Genomic DNA, 16,666 nt, shown 5'->3' with positions numbered 1-16,666 from the left:
GCGGGTCCCGGGCTGCAGGTGGGCTCACTGCAGGAGATGAGCGTCCGAGCCCTGCTGCTGGGTCTGCGTCAGCTGTCCGAGCTCTCCCGCCAGGCTGGCAGCATCTTCGAGGAACTGGAGGCGGAGGTGGGTGCGGTATGCCAGCAGGGGGCCCATCTGGAGCGCCACCTCGGAGCCCTGCTGCACAGCGCTCGCCGCCTGGAACACCTGAAGGTGCCCATCCGTAAGTGACGCGCTTTTCCGCCTTGTTCAAAGTTGACAAGTTGGCTTCGTGTGTGTAAACCTCCAAATGTAGAGACACATGTTGAGACTCAGAAGAACTAGTAGTATTTAAGGTTCCAGACGGTACTTCTAGTGACACTTTTTTTCTTCACATTTCGCATTGTTCGGATCACAATGCGAAATGTGAAGAAAAAAGACGTTATAGCGCTTTAATTGAGACGTTATAGCGCTTTGTATAGAGACAATAAAATATGCCTGGCAGTTGTAGTATCTCTTATAAGTTTATATTTAAATTTACATCCTCTCTACGTGGGGTGCCAAAGCACGTTTTCAGATGGGTCAAGTTACACCGCGGTGGAGTGCGTAGTTGGCATAGTGTTGTACATGTTATGATGCTGTGTGTAAAGCCCTTTGGTGTAGTGCCGAGCAACCAGATTGATGCTCTTGTCGCTTGGCGCAGTGTTTAGTAGCATGATAGTCAGGGCAATACCACTACAGTTATATGTGCAACATATTCCATCATTTGCTGCATAATTTACAGATTTTAACAAAAAAGTTACTAAAAGCACTGTAACGTTAATGTAGTATTTTAATATTCAATTCATACTAGCAAGGTTAAACTTTTGCCCCAACAGTATTAACATGTAAAAATGACAACATTGTTAAGCAATATTGCCACAAAATGTGCTGAATTACGTAGCATAATTTACCTTTTCTTGCAGCATAGGTTGGTCAACCCTGGTCTATCATTGTGTCTTCCCCTGTCCTATCATTGTCCTTGTCATAGGTGTATCCAAGAAAGGAAAGGGAATGCAGTAGTGGACAAAGTTATGTAAATTGCATACCTGGAATAGGTAGCCGCTTGCTTTGCTAAGGGGACTTTATCAGTAAACTGTATTCTTGTACATGTGTTATAAAGCCTTTGTAGCATGGGTCATTCTTGGTTCCAAAGGAATGTTATGTTATCTTGTCTTATAGCGATTTGTGTAGCGCACTAATCACCTGTGAGGGTATCCAGGCACTTGAGCAGGTGTGCAGGCGTATAGTCCCCGCAGAGGTACCCTAAGATCCAGATCTCCATCCTCTTGCGGAACTCAAAAAGTGGAGAGGCGGCTCTAATCTGTTCAGGGAGGTTGTTCCATGTTTTCGGTCCTATGACGGTGAAGGATTAGCCTTATGAGTAAGCAGCCTTGTGCATCAACATATTTCCCCTTAGACACAGAATGGGTAAAACCCTTTGGTACATCAGGCCCCATGTCCTTATTCTGTCTGCTGCCCCATAGCAGGGTTAATTGGGTGTTAATATACTTTCTTGACTGTGTAGGTACTGCTTAACAGCACTTTGGTGTGTTTAATGGCACAGCCCTGGCAAATCCTTGAAGGGCTGTGTTAGAAATGGGGTAGCCAATTCTACTGGGGGAAGCATGGAGCAGAGCGGGCAAGCCAAACTCCTGAGGACATGTGTGAAGCATCCACGCAGTACCCACAGACGACACACCAGGCACACCACAAAAGAGACATGACACCGCTTATGGTTGGAAAAAGAATAACTTCTGTATTAGGTCCAACCTGCAAAAGTCAAACACAGTAATTGACAGTAATCACAATCGGGCGCCAACTGGCACCAGGGCAATGGATACCAGGGGGATTATTTACAAGGAAAAATGGGAAAAGTAAGAAAAAGGTAAGTAAGTCCATTAGTGTCCAGGGCTGAAAATAAAAAGAATGTTATCAATTGGTATGTAACACAAGGTCAGTATTGCAGGACAAACACAGGCATTAATCCTTGGCATCACCTTAGCAGTAGGCTATAAGCATAACATAGGACACTAGGCATAAACACAGCTGGCCTGGCATTAGCACCTCCTGCAAGATGGAACCTTAAACACCTAGAATCAACATCTGGCATAGGCATGCAACTTTAATATCAGGCCTAGGCAGGCATAATCACACCTACTATGGGGGCATGAGCATTAGCATTACCATAGCGGAATCATCTTAGCAAGGGGCATCAGACATGAGCCTACGTTCCCTTTGGTATAGGCTAAAACAGGGGGGACAGTGTCCTTCTCGCTATAACTGGGGCCAACTACATTAGCATAACTTGTTATTAACATGGGGCACCACAATATAGGCAGTCAGTCATGCGATCGCCCAGTTCAGGGGGCCTCAGTTCCTTTGAAGGCCACACGGTGCTAAGCAGACACAGCGCTATGAAGAGGCACAGCTTCAAGATTATAGTGTTTGGCAGGCACCACAGCGCTTCTTGGCACACAGCGCTTCCAGCAGACCCAGTGCTAGGGAGGTGGACAGTCCCAGCAGCAAGCTCCAGGGGCCCCAGGGTAACATTCCTCACCCCCTGGGGGGGTCCAGTCCACAATGCACCTTCCCTTCTAGGCACTTCTGGGTGTGGCGCTTTCGTGGTGCAGGGTCCTGGCACTTCAGGGACCTAGGGGGGCCCTCCCTCTTCAAGGGCCCGGGGGACTGAGCAGTAGGCACTACTGGGCCAGGCCAACAGTCAGTGGGGGCTTCATCAAAACAGGGCGGTAGGCTGACACCATCCTCCACTGTAGCGTGGCCCTCCTCCTGAACAGCTGCCTGAACTCCTGAAGTGGGGCGTCCACTAGCCCTGGGGACAGTAGGGGGTGATGGTGAAGTACCGAAAATTATTATTACAACCCAATTAGAGCTATACTTACAACTAGCCCAATACCAATTTCCAATAATCAGTCTGTTGGCAGTGTAGAAGGTCCAATCGTTTAATATAACAAACAAGCTCTGCCAGAGGAGCTCCTTGCGACCTAACCCCACGAGGTTCGCCAAGAAGACTGCTGGCACATTGTCAGAACATCACATATATACTGTTACATTTCGAAACCGTTACCCAAGATGGAAAAATACAATTGGTACAGGTTGGTGCAGAGGGAAAGACCATATATGGGAAACAAAGCGCTCTGGGTTTAGCTCATCTCATTAAAGCAAGGTTGTGTGGGTGACTCCCTTATGCTAACTCCGAGAGAGTCCGTGCAGTACCCCTCGGAATGTGCTTATCCAGCCTCCTCCTTCTACCTATAACCGTGACAGGCCTGACGAGCAGAAACAGCAGTTTGCAACAGTTGGGCTATTTCTCAGGGGAACGGCTTTAGTAAAATGCAAGGATAGGGCTTGTTAATGCAGGGATCGAACGAGGCCACAAAATGGCGTCAGTTGACTCAAGCAGTGATGTCTGTTGTCTAGATACAAAAACATGCAGTATGGTGTATGCTAATTCCTAAATTACTTCCTTTCGTGTGTATATTAATGTTTGCACTCCTTTGTTAGTCTTACTAGGTGCATCACGCTAATTATAAAAAGCAACTATATGTTTCGCTAAGCTGGAAATGAATTCCGGTTCCTCAATGGATGGGTGCAGGGTCCAGCACACAGGCCCAAGTGGCAGTATTCCCTGACAGCAGGTCCCCTCACGTTCCTTTCCCAGCTCTGTCTCTGCACATGGTGGCACATCCCCCTTATTTATACCCTCCTCACCCCACCTCCCAGGCAGTGCCTGCAGCTTCTGGAATTCTCTGGTGAACTGGTTTAAACTGGCTCAGGGGGAGGAGGAGAGTACCCTGGGTGCCAGGCTTTCCCTCCAAATGCTGGGGTGGCTGGGTACCTAAAGTCTAGACCTCTAACCCACTCCAGTCAGGTGGAACAACACATAGCCTTGCCAGCCATTTCAAATACAGCATTTCATCAGGGTACATTTTACACAATGAGGGAAAATAAGTGTACACACCATTGCATGACATTACACAATAACATGGCGTCTCACACCACACATGGCCTATACAGTAACCTTTACCATGGGGGAGACATCCTAAATTAGGGGGTGAATGGGGAAAATTTTGGGGGGAAAAGGGCCAAGTCCAACAGGCTGTAATGCTTTTAACGAGAGAGTCGTGACACTTCACATCTGTATTTTAAAGGGGCACTATTGGCACGTCTCAACATTGCTGCTACACAATTTATCGATAATGCTGTGGCTTGTGCGGTCGGCTGTCCTTGTAATGGCCAGCGCAAGCACTTTGCAGAAGAGGACCACACCGGCATGCAGACGCATAATGATGGTCCCTGATTCTTCTAAGAGCTTGAGGTAGATCAGTGCATTGTCATTTCCGTAATACCCATTCTTGCAACCTTTCACTGTGTCCTAGAGTCTTGTGTAGTTGTCAAAGAGATTGAGTGAGTGAGTCGGCACGTCTCCAAACCACAATAGAGGACAAGCACTTCCACAGGACTCTTTAATGGCAGCTTAGGCAACTTACATTTTAAATATGTTATTTGCAGTGTACGTTATGAGTTTGAAAAGTAGTGGAGTCTCAAGGTTTTTTTAGCAGTGTTTTGTGTCTGTTTTGGGTTTGTGTGTCAAAAGAAAGTGTTTTAACATAAAAGACACAATTCTCTGGAGTTAAAGTGTGTTATGGTGCATTGCACCATCAAGGCTTATTAGTAGGATGTTGCTTTTCAAAATTTAAGACCAAACATATGGAAGTGACCCGCAACAAGCGCAAGTCAGGCTGACTATTAAGGATCCTAACATAGGGGGACAGTGACTAACTTGGTGAAGATTTCTACGCTCAGACATGGACTCCAGAGCACTAGACTGATCGAAGAACATGATATCTGGTTCCTTGTAGCTAGACTTTGATACACCAAGCTACCCAGATACGTAGGCTGCTTGTGCTGACCATAATGGCAGTTGGACTTGGGTTTCGCCTCAAGTTTGACACCTTAGTGTTCCCAGCAAAAATAGGCCCAGTCCCTTCCTACAGCAAATATTCTGTATTCCCAGGAGGGCTGTGCACATCCTTGGTAAGGGTGGGAGGTAAAGGGCTTTCCCAGATGCTGCATCAAAGTGGAACATACATTATCTGATGCTCTTCTCTTCTGTAGAAGGGCAGTAGTGAATCCTGGTAAATCTGGGGACCCCTCAAACAGATTTACTTCAAAGCACAGCATGCAGCAATTAATACCAGCATTTTGAATCAGCCACCCCTTACTGGGGCGTTCGTCTCAGAGAGGATCAGTAAGTACCGTCACGAGGCCAGTAATAACTTTACCCTATATTAAGGAACTCAGTTTTTCAGCAACACTGTAGTCCTATGAAAACAGAATCATTTGTGGAGAAGAAAGAGCACAGGGATGTAATCTAATAATAACTTTCTGTGAATTAGCCATGAGGTGTTAGCATTTGTGAGTGACCCCGCTGGAAAAAACACTTATAGACTTTCTGAGACTGTTCTAGCAGCTACAGGGGCGGTCATTGCTTGCTGCATATCCGTGGATGTTTAGGTTTCGCCTCGCCGAACGCTGCGCTCTGCGCAGCTTTTCGGCGCAGGCGAAATCTAATTTTAGAAAGAGTGTGGCTTGGAATCCGCCCCTCTGTTCCATTGGCTAGCTCCATAAATGGAGGCTAGCCATTGGAACAGAGATCTGTCCGTCATGGCCGGACCAGATTCGTGGGCGTTCCCGCGATTTCTTCCCTCTCCGATCGTCATCGCGGTCGTGGGAGGGGTTTATTTTTTTTTGTAGTCCGTTTGTTTTCTTACCATTCCGCGGCCGACCGCCGCCGGAAGAAGTCCAGGTGAGTGCTCTTTTTGGTGCAGTTTGCCGTTCCCGCCCCCCCTCCTGCTGTCCGTGCCTTTTCCGCCCCCTCCTGCTGTCTGTGCTTTGCCGCCCCCCCTCCCGCTGTCCGTGCCTTTCCTGCCCCCCTGTAGCCGTTCCCGCCCCCCCTCCTGTCCGTGTTATCAGGACGATTTAAAACTAGTATCATGCACAGGTTGTGAGAGGAGCGCTGCGGCAGACCTGAGGTGAGAGAGCCTGGGCGCTACAAGAAGCAGAGAGCAAGGTGAGCCCAGCAGCAGGACCCCGGACCCTGCCATGGCGGCGCAGTGCGACCCCTTCTGCGGGGCAGGCAGGTACCTCCTGCATCAGCAGCAGTTGGACCAGGGCTCCAACAGCGAGCACAGCGCCGACTCCCCGCTGCCCGGCTCCGAGGACGACCTGAGCGGCCCGCACAGCCCGCCCGACCCCGAATGGATGGATGAGCGTTTCCGAGTGGACCGCAAGAAACTCGAGGCCATGCTGCAAGGTAAGGTCCGGCCCGGGGGGGATTGGGAACTCATGGAAAGTTATGGAAGTTTCCCCGACGATGCGCCGACTGGAGGGAGGGTGACTCAGAGAGAGGGGACGGCCCGTGCCTCACCCCCTCCCGGCCTGTTTACAACTGGGGGGGGGGCGTTGCGGGGCTTAAGTGTATGTAGTGTGTCATCGGTCTGGACAACTTGAAAATGAGGAGTGTGCAGGACCAGAGAAGGCTCGTCCCGGAGCCTCCCCTCCCATCAGATCCGTTACATTCCCCATCCCAGGCGGCAGATGTTTACTGTTAGCGCTTGGAGCCGGGCGCCGCAGTGACAGCTTCCCGGTGACAGGGCCAGGCGGAAGCGGGTCTGCAAATGGGACCATCCTTGAGCACAAGCACCGCATATTCACTTTGGGCGCCGCTAGACATAAAATGCATACAAAGCGATTATTTACCTTTGACCCCTTCTGTTTAATTGACTGGCTGCACGTGCTATTCTTGGAGACTGCCCAGAAGTGGAGAGTTGTGCTACAGGCACCTGGTTTGACCACTAACTAATGTGTGTGCTAGTTTAGCCAGTTAACCACGTGCTTCTGTGAACCGTGTAGGTATGTTCTCAATTAACTGTTTGAATATTTGCTCATTTGTCTACTTGAACTGTGTTGTCATAAATGGTGCCTGCTATAAAGAAAGGCGTTTTTAAAGGAAGCATTTTGAGAAAAGTGTACTTTTAGTGGGTTTAAACATTTTGTAACCAACTCGTTTGGTCTCCAAATCGCTTTCACATGCCGCACTGTAGTGTGTTATCTCTATAGCCAATAGATAGATAGACGTAGATAGCATCCTTTTACCTAAAACATGCTACGGTCTCTATCCATGTAAACTTAAGTTGAAACTCCAATCTCTGGCAAGTGGCCACCAAAGGCGCTGCGACGGCTAATCAGAAGTTTTACCCGCTGCATTAATGCAGTGGCAAAGCTAGACCAAACTGACTAGCCACCATAATGTTCTCCCCTTGCACCGCTTTTATCTGGGGATTACCATGAACTCGAAAAAGTAAAGTCATTTGTGTTAAATGTCCCTGTCAGAAGGTGACCGGAAATAGAAGGTGACAGGGCAGCTGGGTGCAGTACCGGCTTGTGCTGGAGTGTTGCTGCCAGCATTGGTGTTAAAAGTCTCTTCTACGCAGCAGCGTCACTACAGCTCCCTTCTGTACGCAATGACGCAAAACATTTCCCAATCCGGGCCACTTTTGAAAGGCGCTCTGGCCACCTAGCTCCAGTGGCATTTGGCTTCTCCCGCTGTCCGTGTGCCCGTTCCTGCCCCCCCTCCCGCCCCACTTGTAAATGCTTGTTTTATTTTTGCAGTATATTTCCTTGGGAAAGCACATGTCTGTAGTTGCATTTGGGGAATGAATCTCTGAAACTGAGATCTGTTTTGTATTTGGGAAGTGATTCTCTTAGAGACAGCAGCATAGTGTGGGGTATGAGAGCTGTGTGGGCTGTGAGAGCTGTGTGGGCTGTGAGAGCTGTGAGAGCTGTGTGGGCTGTGAGACCTGTGAGAGCTGTGAGACCTGTGAGAGCTGTGAGACCTGTGAGAGCTGTGTGGGCTGTGAGAGCTGTGTGGGCTGTGAGAGCTGTGTGGGCTGTGAGAGCTGTGTGGGCTGTGAGAGCTGTGTGGGCTGTGAGAGCTGTGAGAGCTGTGTGAGCTGTGAGAGCTGTGTGGGCTGTGTGGGCTGTGAGAGCTGTGTGGGCTGTGAGGGCTGTGAGAGCTGTGTGGGCTGTGAGAGCTGTGTGGGCTGTGAGAGCTGTGAGAGCTGTGTGGGCTATGAGAGCTGTGAGAGCTGTGTGGGCTGTGAGAGCTGTGAGAGCTGTGTGGGTTGTGAGAGCTGTGCGGGCTGTGAGAGCTGTGTGGGCTGTGAGAGCTGTGAGAGCTGTGTGGACTGTGTGGGCTGTGAGAGCTGTGAGAGCTATGTGAGCTGTGAGAGCTGTGTGGGCTGTGTGGGCTGTGAGGTCATGAGAGCTGTGTGGGCTGTGAGGGCTGTGAGGGCTGTGAGAGCTGTGTGGGCTGTGAGGGCTGTGAGAGCTGTGTGGGCTGTGAGAGCTGTGTGGGCTGTGAGAGCTGTGTGGGCTCTGAGGGCTGTGAGAGCTGTGTGGGCTGTGAGAGCTGTGTGGACTGTGAGAGCTGTGTGGGCTGTAAGAGCTGCGTGGGCTGTGAGGGCTGTGTGGGCTGTGTGAGCTGTGTTGGCTTGGTGGGCTGTGAGAGCTGTGTGGGCTGTGAGAGCTGTGTGGGCTGTGAGAGAGCTGTGTGGGCTGAGAGAGCTGTGTGGGCTGTGAGAGCTGTTGGCAATGTAAATAACAATGCCATTTGTTTATCAGTAAAAAAAAAGAAATGTCATGAGCAATGCCAATAGCTCTAACTTTTCCAAAGGCGAAACCATTGTATTGTAAATGCTTGTTGATGTGTCTGTTTGAGTCCCTGTTTTACCCTGATTCTGTCTAGTTATCTGGAGCAATTTAATGGGTGTAGGTGTCCGGATTACCAAGTTATCACGCCAGCTATGCCTCTCCTGGCACCAGCCGCTCAGGCTGTACCAGGCTGGCATTCTTGGCTGCTCACAGTTGTTAATTTTGGGTTCGGAGCTGCTGTAGTTGTTGACATTCGTTGCTAAATTGCAATGGTTGTCAACTAAACGTGTTGGCAGAAGAGAAGGGGGGTGGCTAAGAGGGGTACTCGGGTGTCACTCTTCACTGGGTGTTTGCTTACCCTTAAGTAGTGGTTGACAGACATAATTTGTTTAAGAAAAATAAAACGTACAAAGCATCCATCTGCTTACCCAGTCCTTTTAATGCTCTGTGCCTGTCGCAGACCTGCTTGAATTTGTTTTCTGTTCGTCCCCTACCCCAGTTCGGTTGGAGTTTGTCCAAAAGAGTCCTTACCCTTTCTGGGTAAGACTTCATTTTTGATCCTCTTTGACGCTACACTTCTGCCATCCTTGGCTCAAAATAACAGCATCTTGAATGGTGTTTATTTAAGAATTTGAATATTGTTGCAAAACTGGATTTCCTTTTTGGGACGGATGGGGCTGGGAACTTGTAGAACTGGGTTCTAATCCTTGCTTCCGCACATGTCTAAAAATACGTTGTGATGTTTGGCGAATCATTTCCTGCCCCTGAGACTAGGACTGTTGTACCTGTTTGTAAATATGTGTGATGTAAAAGCAGACTAAATAGTGTGTTTTTTAGCACTGTCCAAATTGGCTGCCCCCCTTGTCCATCCTCATCACTTCCTGGTTTTGCTGATCTAGTGTCAGCGAGGCGCTACGAACCAAATTCTGCTCCATGCTTCTGCTACCGTCCCTTGAATGGGCTGCCTTGCTTTTTGTAGCAATGTTTGCATTCAATATCAAATGCCCAGAATAAAAATGCATGTATGCATGTTCCCAACTATCTCCGTGTTTAGGTTGTTGGACCCATTTCTGAATTATCATTTAAAACACACCTGTTTCCTACCGAACACGTGATTTAGAGAACCAGTAAGCGTGAGTCCATCCAGTGTTGATGCTCAAGTTCATGCTGGCCACACCTAGCCCTCTGCATCCCTGCTGCCCCCATGGCCTGCAGAAGCTGTTCAGCCACTTTCAGGTCACCCTCTATTATTCTATGCCACAATATTCACTAGGCCATCCTCCTCAAATACATTTGCTGACATTATCCCACACCTCCTATGCCCTTCGTTGGCTTGATGCTTTACTTTGACAGGAATAGGTTTAAACTTCTTTTGAGAAAACCACAACATGTACACCTTTATTGCAGAAAGATCACAGTTGAAAATCATATTAGCCAGTGACTATGGAGGCGCGAATTACAGGAAGATGCGCCAATTGGGTGACAGAATGAATTAGGTGTTTTTGTAAAGCACTAAAAAGCAATTGACCAATAGAGCTTTATTCTGTATTAAGCAGTTTGTAAATAGTATCAACTTCGCTAGTTCATTGGCCCCTTAGTCCTTTCGGTTCTTGGGAGAAGAATGATCCCTGTGGGTGTGAATTTATGAGACAGAAGGGTTTACTGAAGGGAGCAGACATTCAGCCTACCGCTGACCGAAGAGTGTGTGGATGCAGTATCTCATATGCTGAGTGTTGAGTATGTGGTGGTGTTTGGGTACAGACAAGGACTGCGGATGGATCGGAAGGATGTTGCAGAACCCCAACTTGACCTATACAAATAAACATTTTCTCTTGTGTTATCCCTCTGTGGTTCTCTTCAGAGGGGCTCGTTTCCTGTATTCAGTTTCACATCCTACACTTTGTAGTGCAGTTTTGGAGAATTGTCTTTCTCTGGTTTGGGTTCCAGTGGAGGCCCAGTTGCCACAGATTATTGATTGCCTGGAGGTGCCACAGGTCTGTCCTCTTCTTGTCCTGTTACTGTGGTTCTCAAGGATATTGCATCTCAATCATTGTGACAAGCACTTCCTGGGATAATGTTACTTGGTGTGAGAGCCTTGCTTGCCACTCCATTCACCCGTGTCTCTTTTACCTGTGTCCTTGTCTTATCTGTCCTCCCATAGCAATGGTTGTGGGGTCCTTTTTTAGGTCGAGCCTAGCACAGCGGAGCGCACATGTGCTGCTCTATGGGAGGCTTCTTGTGAGCACTCCTAACTTCCCAGAGACTTCTCCGTGTGGGTCTGGCAACTCCCAAACATTCCATTGGCCTTTGCGTGTAACTTTCAATAATCAAAGCACGCAAATGGCCAAAGACGGGTGCATGTCCCGCCTTGTCTATAAACGTTCAATCCCATGGCATTTGGGTCTCGGGAGTGAGCAGCGGCGCTCAGCTGCATTCCTCCCTTGTTGTTGTCCTGGATCATGTTACTAATTAACACAGCGCGGTCGCTTTCACTTTTGCGGCCGCACTTGTTAAGTAGTAGCTGTGCTACATGTATAACGTCCCTTCTGTGGCTTTCAAAGATTTGCTTTTGCTAATTAGACCCTTGCTGTGTTTTTTAGATTCAAGCCGGGGTATTTACTCTGCACCAGCTTCCAGTCCCGGCATCGGCTTCACGTCCTGTGATTCTGGGCAATCAATTATTCTCCCTGTGACTTAAAAAGAGGAATCTGACTTATGTAATGTAATCTGGTGCTCGTGTAAAGAGCTCTAATGTGGTCATGTTGACACAATATAACAAGCATTGGCATAGCCAATAGGTCTCTCTTTTGGGACCTTATAAGTATTTAGTTATGCAGCACAATACCCTTGGTGCAACAACATCAACTGTTGCATGTCTAAACACTTAGAAGGTCCCAAAGGCGAGACCTATTGGCTATGCCAATGCATGTTGTGTTTGCAGCATTTTGGTCTATGGGTGTCCTTTTTATTTGGGCTTGTACTGTCTGAAGGTGTGGCTGAGACACTTTGGTATTCCTCATTAGTAAGGAATGTGATGGGGACTGGAGGATGTAGAGGGAATGCCTGGATTCCTTACCGGTAATCTTCATTACTCCTAGTCCGAAGTCCCCATCCCATTTCTTACGGCCCTCCGGAATACTTATAACTTCAGACGCTGAGGCTTTGCTTGGTATTTCAGGAGGAATGCTGTGAAGGGTATACCCTCATAAGCTATGCTCATATGGGGGACGGTCACCCTGCAGCATTTCCTGTTCTTTGTTCTGTTTCTGGAGGTGTAACACCTCATTAGTAAGGAATTGGACAGGGTCTTCCAGACTAGGAGTAATGAAGATTACTGGTAAGTAACCCAGGCATGTATGCATCTTAGGCAATGCAGACACATAAGAATATGTGTTTGAATCTGTGGAGAGCCAGCTTACCTGTTAATGGTATGGCCCGAGGCACATAGAGTACCATGGTAAAATTCAACTGGAGCGCTCTTGAGTTTTAGCCTCATTGAAACTATTGGTGTCCAATACAAGAGCATGCGGTTTTCAGACTGGAAATATTAAGTGCACATAATTATTTCTGATTCATGCCCTGTCCAATGATCTGTGGTTACAAAATAAACATATATTTAAATTACTGCAAGTCTTCTTTATCTCTTCTATGGCAGTTAGAATTAGGTTTCCAGGTCAGATTAGTCCAAGCCTAAAGCTTAATTTGTGCCCGAGGTTACATGTGATTGGCACTGCCACTCTTTTTTGGAGACTGGGACCTATATTGGACGATCAGACCCTGAAAAATGGGGAGAAAAGGGCAGGAAAGAGAGGCAGGAAAAGGAAGAGAACAGTCAGAAAACTGACAAACAGAGGAAGCAGGGACTGATAAGAACCTCCAAGAAACAGGCAGAGAGGCAGGAACTGTGAGGTGGTGCAGCAAAGAAGCCTGAGGAGGGATCAAGACTAGTCACCCTTGGAATTCAGCATCACCCACATTTGGTAGCAACAGAGGCAGACTCTTAAGAAAAGGTTTGGGTCCTACTCTCATTTGCTTTTACAAAATTATGCTTTGAACGTACATGACATTGTGGAAATCAGACAGGGGCTTGGGACCGTAGATCATTGTTTCTGATGTGATAAGTTGAGAGCGATTGCCCTCCTTGTCACGCCACAGAGCTCAGATCAGACCATTAATGGGTTGAAGCAAAAAGAATTGGGAGCTGAGGGGGAAAAACGTAGGGTGGGTCTGGTACAGAAGTTTGGGGCAGTTCAGTGGCACATGCTGGCAGCTGGAACAGAGAGGGGAAATCTTCATCTAAAACACAAGCTCTCGAGGTCCATTGTGGTGGAACAGAGAATGGTGTTTGTCAAGGCGCCTCATCAGCAGCGGGCCTTGCATGGAAGAGCGGTGAGGCCGGGGGGGGGGGAGGATTTCAACAGATGACAACAAGGGGAAAATAAATAAATAATTAAGTTCTTGCCGTCTGTCGAAATCCCCCCCCTCGCATCAGGCCCCACCACCCCACTGCTCTTACCTGCACTGGCCACTGCTGTGCCTCATGTTTGGAGACCTGTGTGAGGATGGGCGCCCTCAAGCAAAAACCTGTAAATATGTGATCTGTGGGCATTGTGCTGTTTGAAACTCTATATGTAACAGAAGAAGCAAGCCAAATGCAGGTGAAAGGGAATGGTCTGGGAATTTGGCCAACAGTACAGTTGAATATTTGAGGGTTGTCTTTACTAATAATGTACAAAGTACATTTATTGTCTGGTAAAGGACGAGTGACCCTGTCAGCTCTTAGTGGAATAGTGGTAAATCTGAAATGTGGTAGAATAAATATAGTTTCTATATTAGGTGGTGAAAGAGCAAATAGGTGTATGCAATGACCCAGCATTTCTAGAACATTGCTTAGACATGTTTGATGTTTCAGTGGAAGCATAGCGATTGCTGGTGCCATTTAAGGTTTCTGACATGTTATACAGACCACTTATGAAGAACTGGGGAGAAGTTAGTGTGTCCATTTATCTTACTGGAACATAGACCTAACACTTCCATAGTGCAGCCTATAATTCCAGTGTGGTAGAGGAAATGAAAAGGCACAGGGCATATGACAACATACAGTTGTGCTGCTGTATGTCTAGGATATATTATTTATACAGATTTATATAGCGCATGTAGAGATTCTCTTTACAGATAACTATAAATGTGATGCAAGGTCTTATATCAAAATACAATGATCTGGAGAGAAGGGTGGGGATGGAATGAAAAAGCGAGAGCACGTTGAAGATGAGAGGTTGGAAAGTGACATGTGGAAAGAGGGGAAGGGTGAAGTACTCTAGGGGCCGGGGCAGGCCAGAAGGAGGGCGGAGACAAGATAAGGGGTTGAGGAGGAGCTGGCTAAAGAAGGGGTTAGAGTGGAAGCAGGTTGCAATGGGGTGAGGGATATAGCAGGAGCAGAGAAGGAGTGAGGCAGGGATAAGGACAGGGGTAGAGCAGGAACAGAAATGAATAAATAGTGAAGGGAAAAAGGGAAGAATGGAGGTGGAAATTTGTAAGTAAAGCGTAAACAGCATGATTTAACGAGAATCGGGTAACTTAGACAGCAATCACTCTGCGCAGGTTGCAAAATCGCTAAACAGTTGTGTCAGTTTAATGTGTTTATTTCACACGCAATTATACTTAACAAATGCATTCACTTGATTTATTTGAAATAAAATCTTAAAGCTTGTAAACCTGTTCTGCTCTGTCCTTTATTAGCAGCACCCCCACCTGCATATCAGCTGCATTACTATTTCACGATATTTCATTCTTATTGCTGCATTAATTCTTGTTTTTCCACCTGAGGTCCACATTACGAATTTCCCAGTGTGGTGGGGGGAGGAGGGGAGTTAATTGTGCACCCCTTGTGTTAAAAATACCAATGGTCATTGACTCTGGTTGTCTTAAATAAACTTAGGTTCTGTGTAGAATCTTGAGAGTTCTCTAAGGAACTTATTAACAGGGTCAAGTCTTAATTCCAGATCTGAACCGTCTGATTCCCCTGGTAATTTTGTCTTCTTTCTGTAACAGCCTTCTCAAAAGTATGTGGGCATTCGTATTGAGGGCTAGAGTGCAGTTCTGAGAACAAAAGACGTGGACTGCAGCAGGTCTCTCTGATAATTGGTGTCTGCTTGTGTTTTCAGGTAAAGGAGGCTTCCCGCGAACCGCAGATGCTGTTTACCGGCCGCCACGCCACTATCACGTTCCAAACAGATGGGGAAACATGGCGGGAACAAAAAGAGAAGAAAGCTGCGCTAATGGTGGGGATTTTAATTGGAGTATTTGTACTTTGCTGGATACCTTTCTTCATCACGGAACTAATAAGCCCCCTCTGCTCCTGCAACATCCCCCCTGTCTGGAAAAGCATCTTCCTCTGGCTAGGCTATTCAAATTCATTTTTCAATCCTCTCATATATACGGCATTTAACAAGAACTACAACAATGCCTTCAAGAGCCTTTTTGTGAGGCAGCGGTAAGGAAACATGGCTGGTTTGGAACTCAATTCCAACTCTCCTCTCAGTCTTTGCCCTAAAGCAACTCTTAATGCAGCAGTGGATATCAGGGCTGCCGCCATTTTGTGAAGCGAAAAGAAAACCATTGCATGTCCAGACAACTCTGTGTACCGCCATTCATGTTATCAGCAAGGCAGACCTCGCTCTTTCAAGAGCGGTGGGGTTAGCAGAAAGTGAAGAACAGACATTTCCTGGCAATGCACTAAAAGTACCTGCTATTAAACGCTGTTATCAATTATCTTGCAGATGCGCGGACAAGAATGTCAATGCTGCAGGACCTGGCCATTAATTATACTTGTTAAAAAAATTAAATAAAGCTTGATACAGAATCCTAGCTTTGTCAGGATTGATTTAGTTTAAAGTATTCCTGGCAGCACAAATAGAACATTCACATTTGTTAAGTCTATTCAACAGGGCCCATTTCTTTGTCTTTATTGCAGTTCATGCTGAATCAATCGACTGTGCACTGCCTGATGTTTTTTATGCCTACATGTTGATGTTTGACATCAGCTTGTAAACAAAGTACTTCAATTGCCGTCCCACTGTGACTGTATCACTCAGAACACCCACAGTGATACACAAAGAGCAAAACATTTCCGGTCATGTCATTGTATCAGAGAGTTATATTTAGCTACTTTGAAATACAATTTTTGGATGGTTGGTTATTCATTTAATTTATGTTCGCTTGTTGTACATCTGTGTGAAGAGCTCTGTGTTGCGGGAAACAGTCTGAAAGGCAAGGAGAAACACACTTTGAAGGCGAGTAACAGAGTTTTTATGACCCAAGGGTGTATCCTTTCTGAACTACTTCGAATCAACTAGGCCAGGTCTGGGGTGGAGAGAGAGTCGACTGGCAAAGCCGTGGAAATCTAAAGATCTTCCCCAAAGCGCATGTACTGGGGCTGGCATACATCCAGAAGTTTGTTGTGGGCAACCTTCGACCTCCAGGCAAATAGATAGACGTCATAGAATATCCAGCCACAGGGATCTATACAGTTCTGTGAGTCTAAAGCACAAATGTACTATTGTTTTGCACTGGAGGCTGCACCTAGCAAAGTTACCCTAAGTAACACAAACCACAGAGTTGACCTACTGTCGCACAGAAAATGATTTTTGTACCGAAAGCTATTGCAAGCACAGAGGTAAACATTATTGTGTCGCATTAGAGAAAAACCGCTGATAGTTCATGTAAAGTGGGCATAACAGGACAGGAACGTGACAAACACTCCTAGGATTCCGCACTGAGCCATACAACCTAAAGTTATGCAATGTATCATCAATTACAAGTGCCAAATAAAAACAGGCACAAGTAATGGCCATATAACAGTAGAGTGATATTGATATGGATAATAAGTGTACTTTTTACATAAATTACACAT

General features: G+C 46.9%; 1 protein-coding gene across 1 annotated transcript in view; it reads left to right on the top strand.

Annotated features, from left to right (window-relative positions):
- The window catches only part of LOC147732801 (5-hydroxytryptamine receptor 5A-like), a 363,378-nt gene extending 347,813 nt beyond the window's left edge, over window positions 1–15,565 (top strand). The window contains exon 2 of the mRNA XM_086957358.1: window positions 14,919–15,565. Within this exon, the coding sequence (XP_086813484.1) occupies window positions 14,919–15,251 (333 nt within the window). The 3' untranslated portion in view covers window positions 15,252–15,565. The remainder of the gene's footprint in view (window positions 1–14,918) is intronic.
- Window positions 15,566–16,666: the final 1,101 nt, after the last annotated feature.

Source organism: Lissotriton vulgaris, chromosome 2_1 (assembly GCF_964263255.1).
Source record: "Lissotriton vulgaris chromosome 2_1, aLisVul1.2, whole genome shotgun sequence".
NCBI classification, from domain to species: Eukaryota; Metazoa; Chordata; class Amphibia; order Caudata; family Salamandridae; genus Lissotriton; species Lissotriton vulgaris.
The sequence above is the reverse complement of the archived record's forward strand: the minus strand, read 5'-3'. Positions and strand labels throughout refer to the sequence as shown.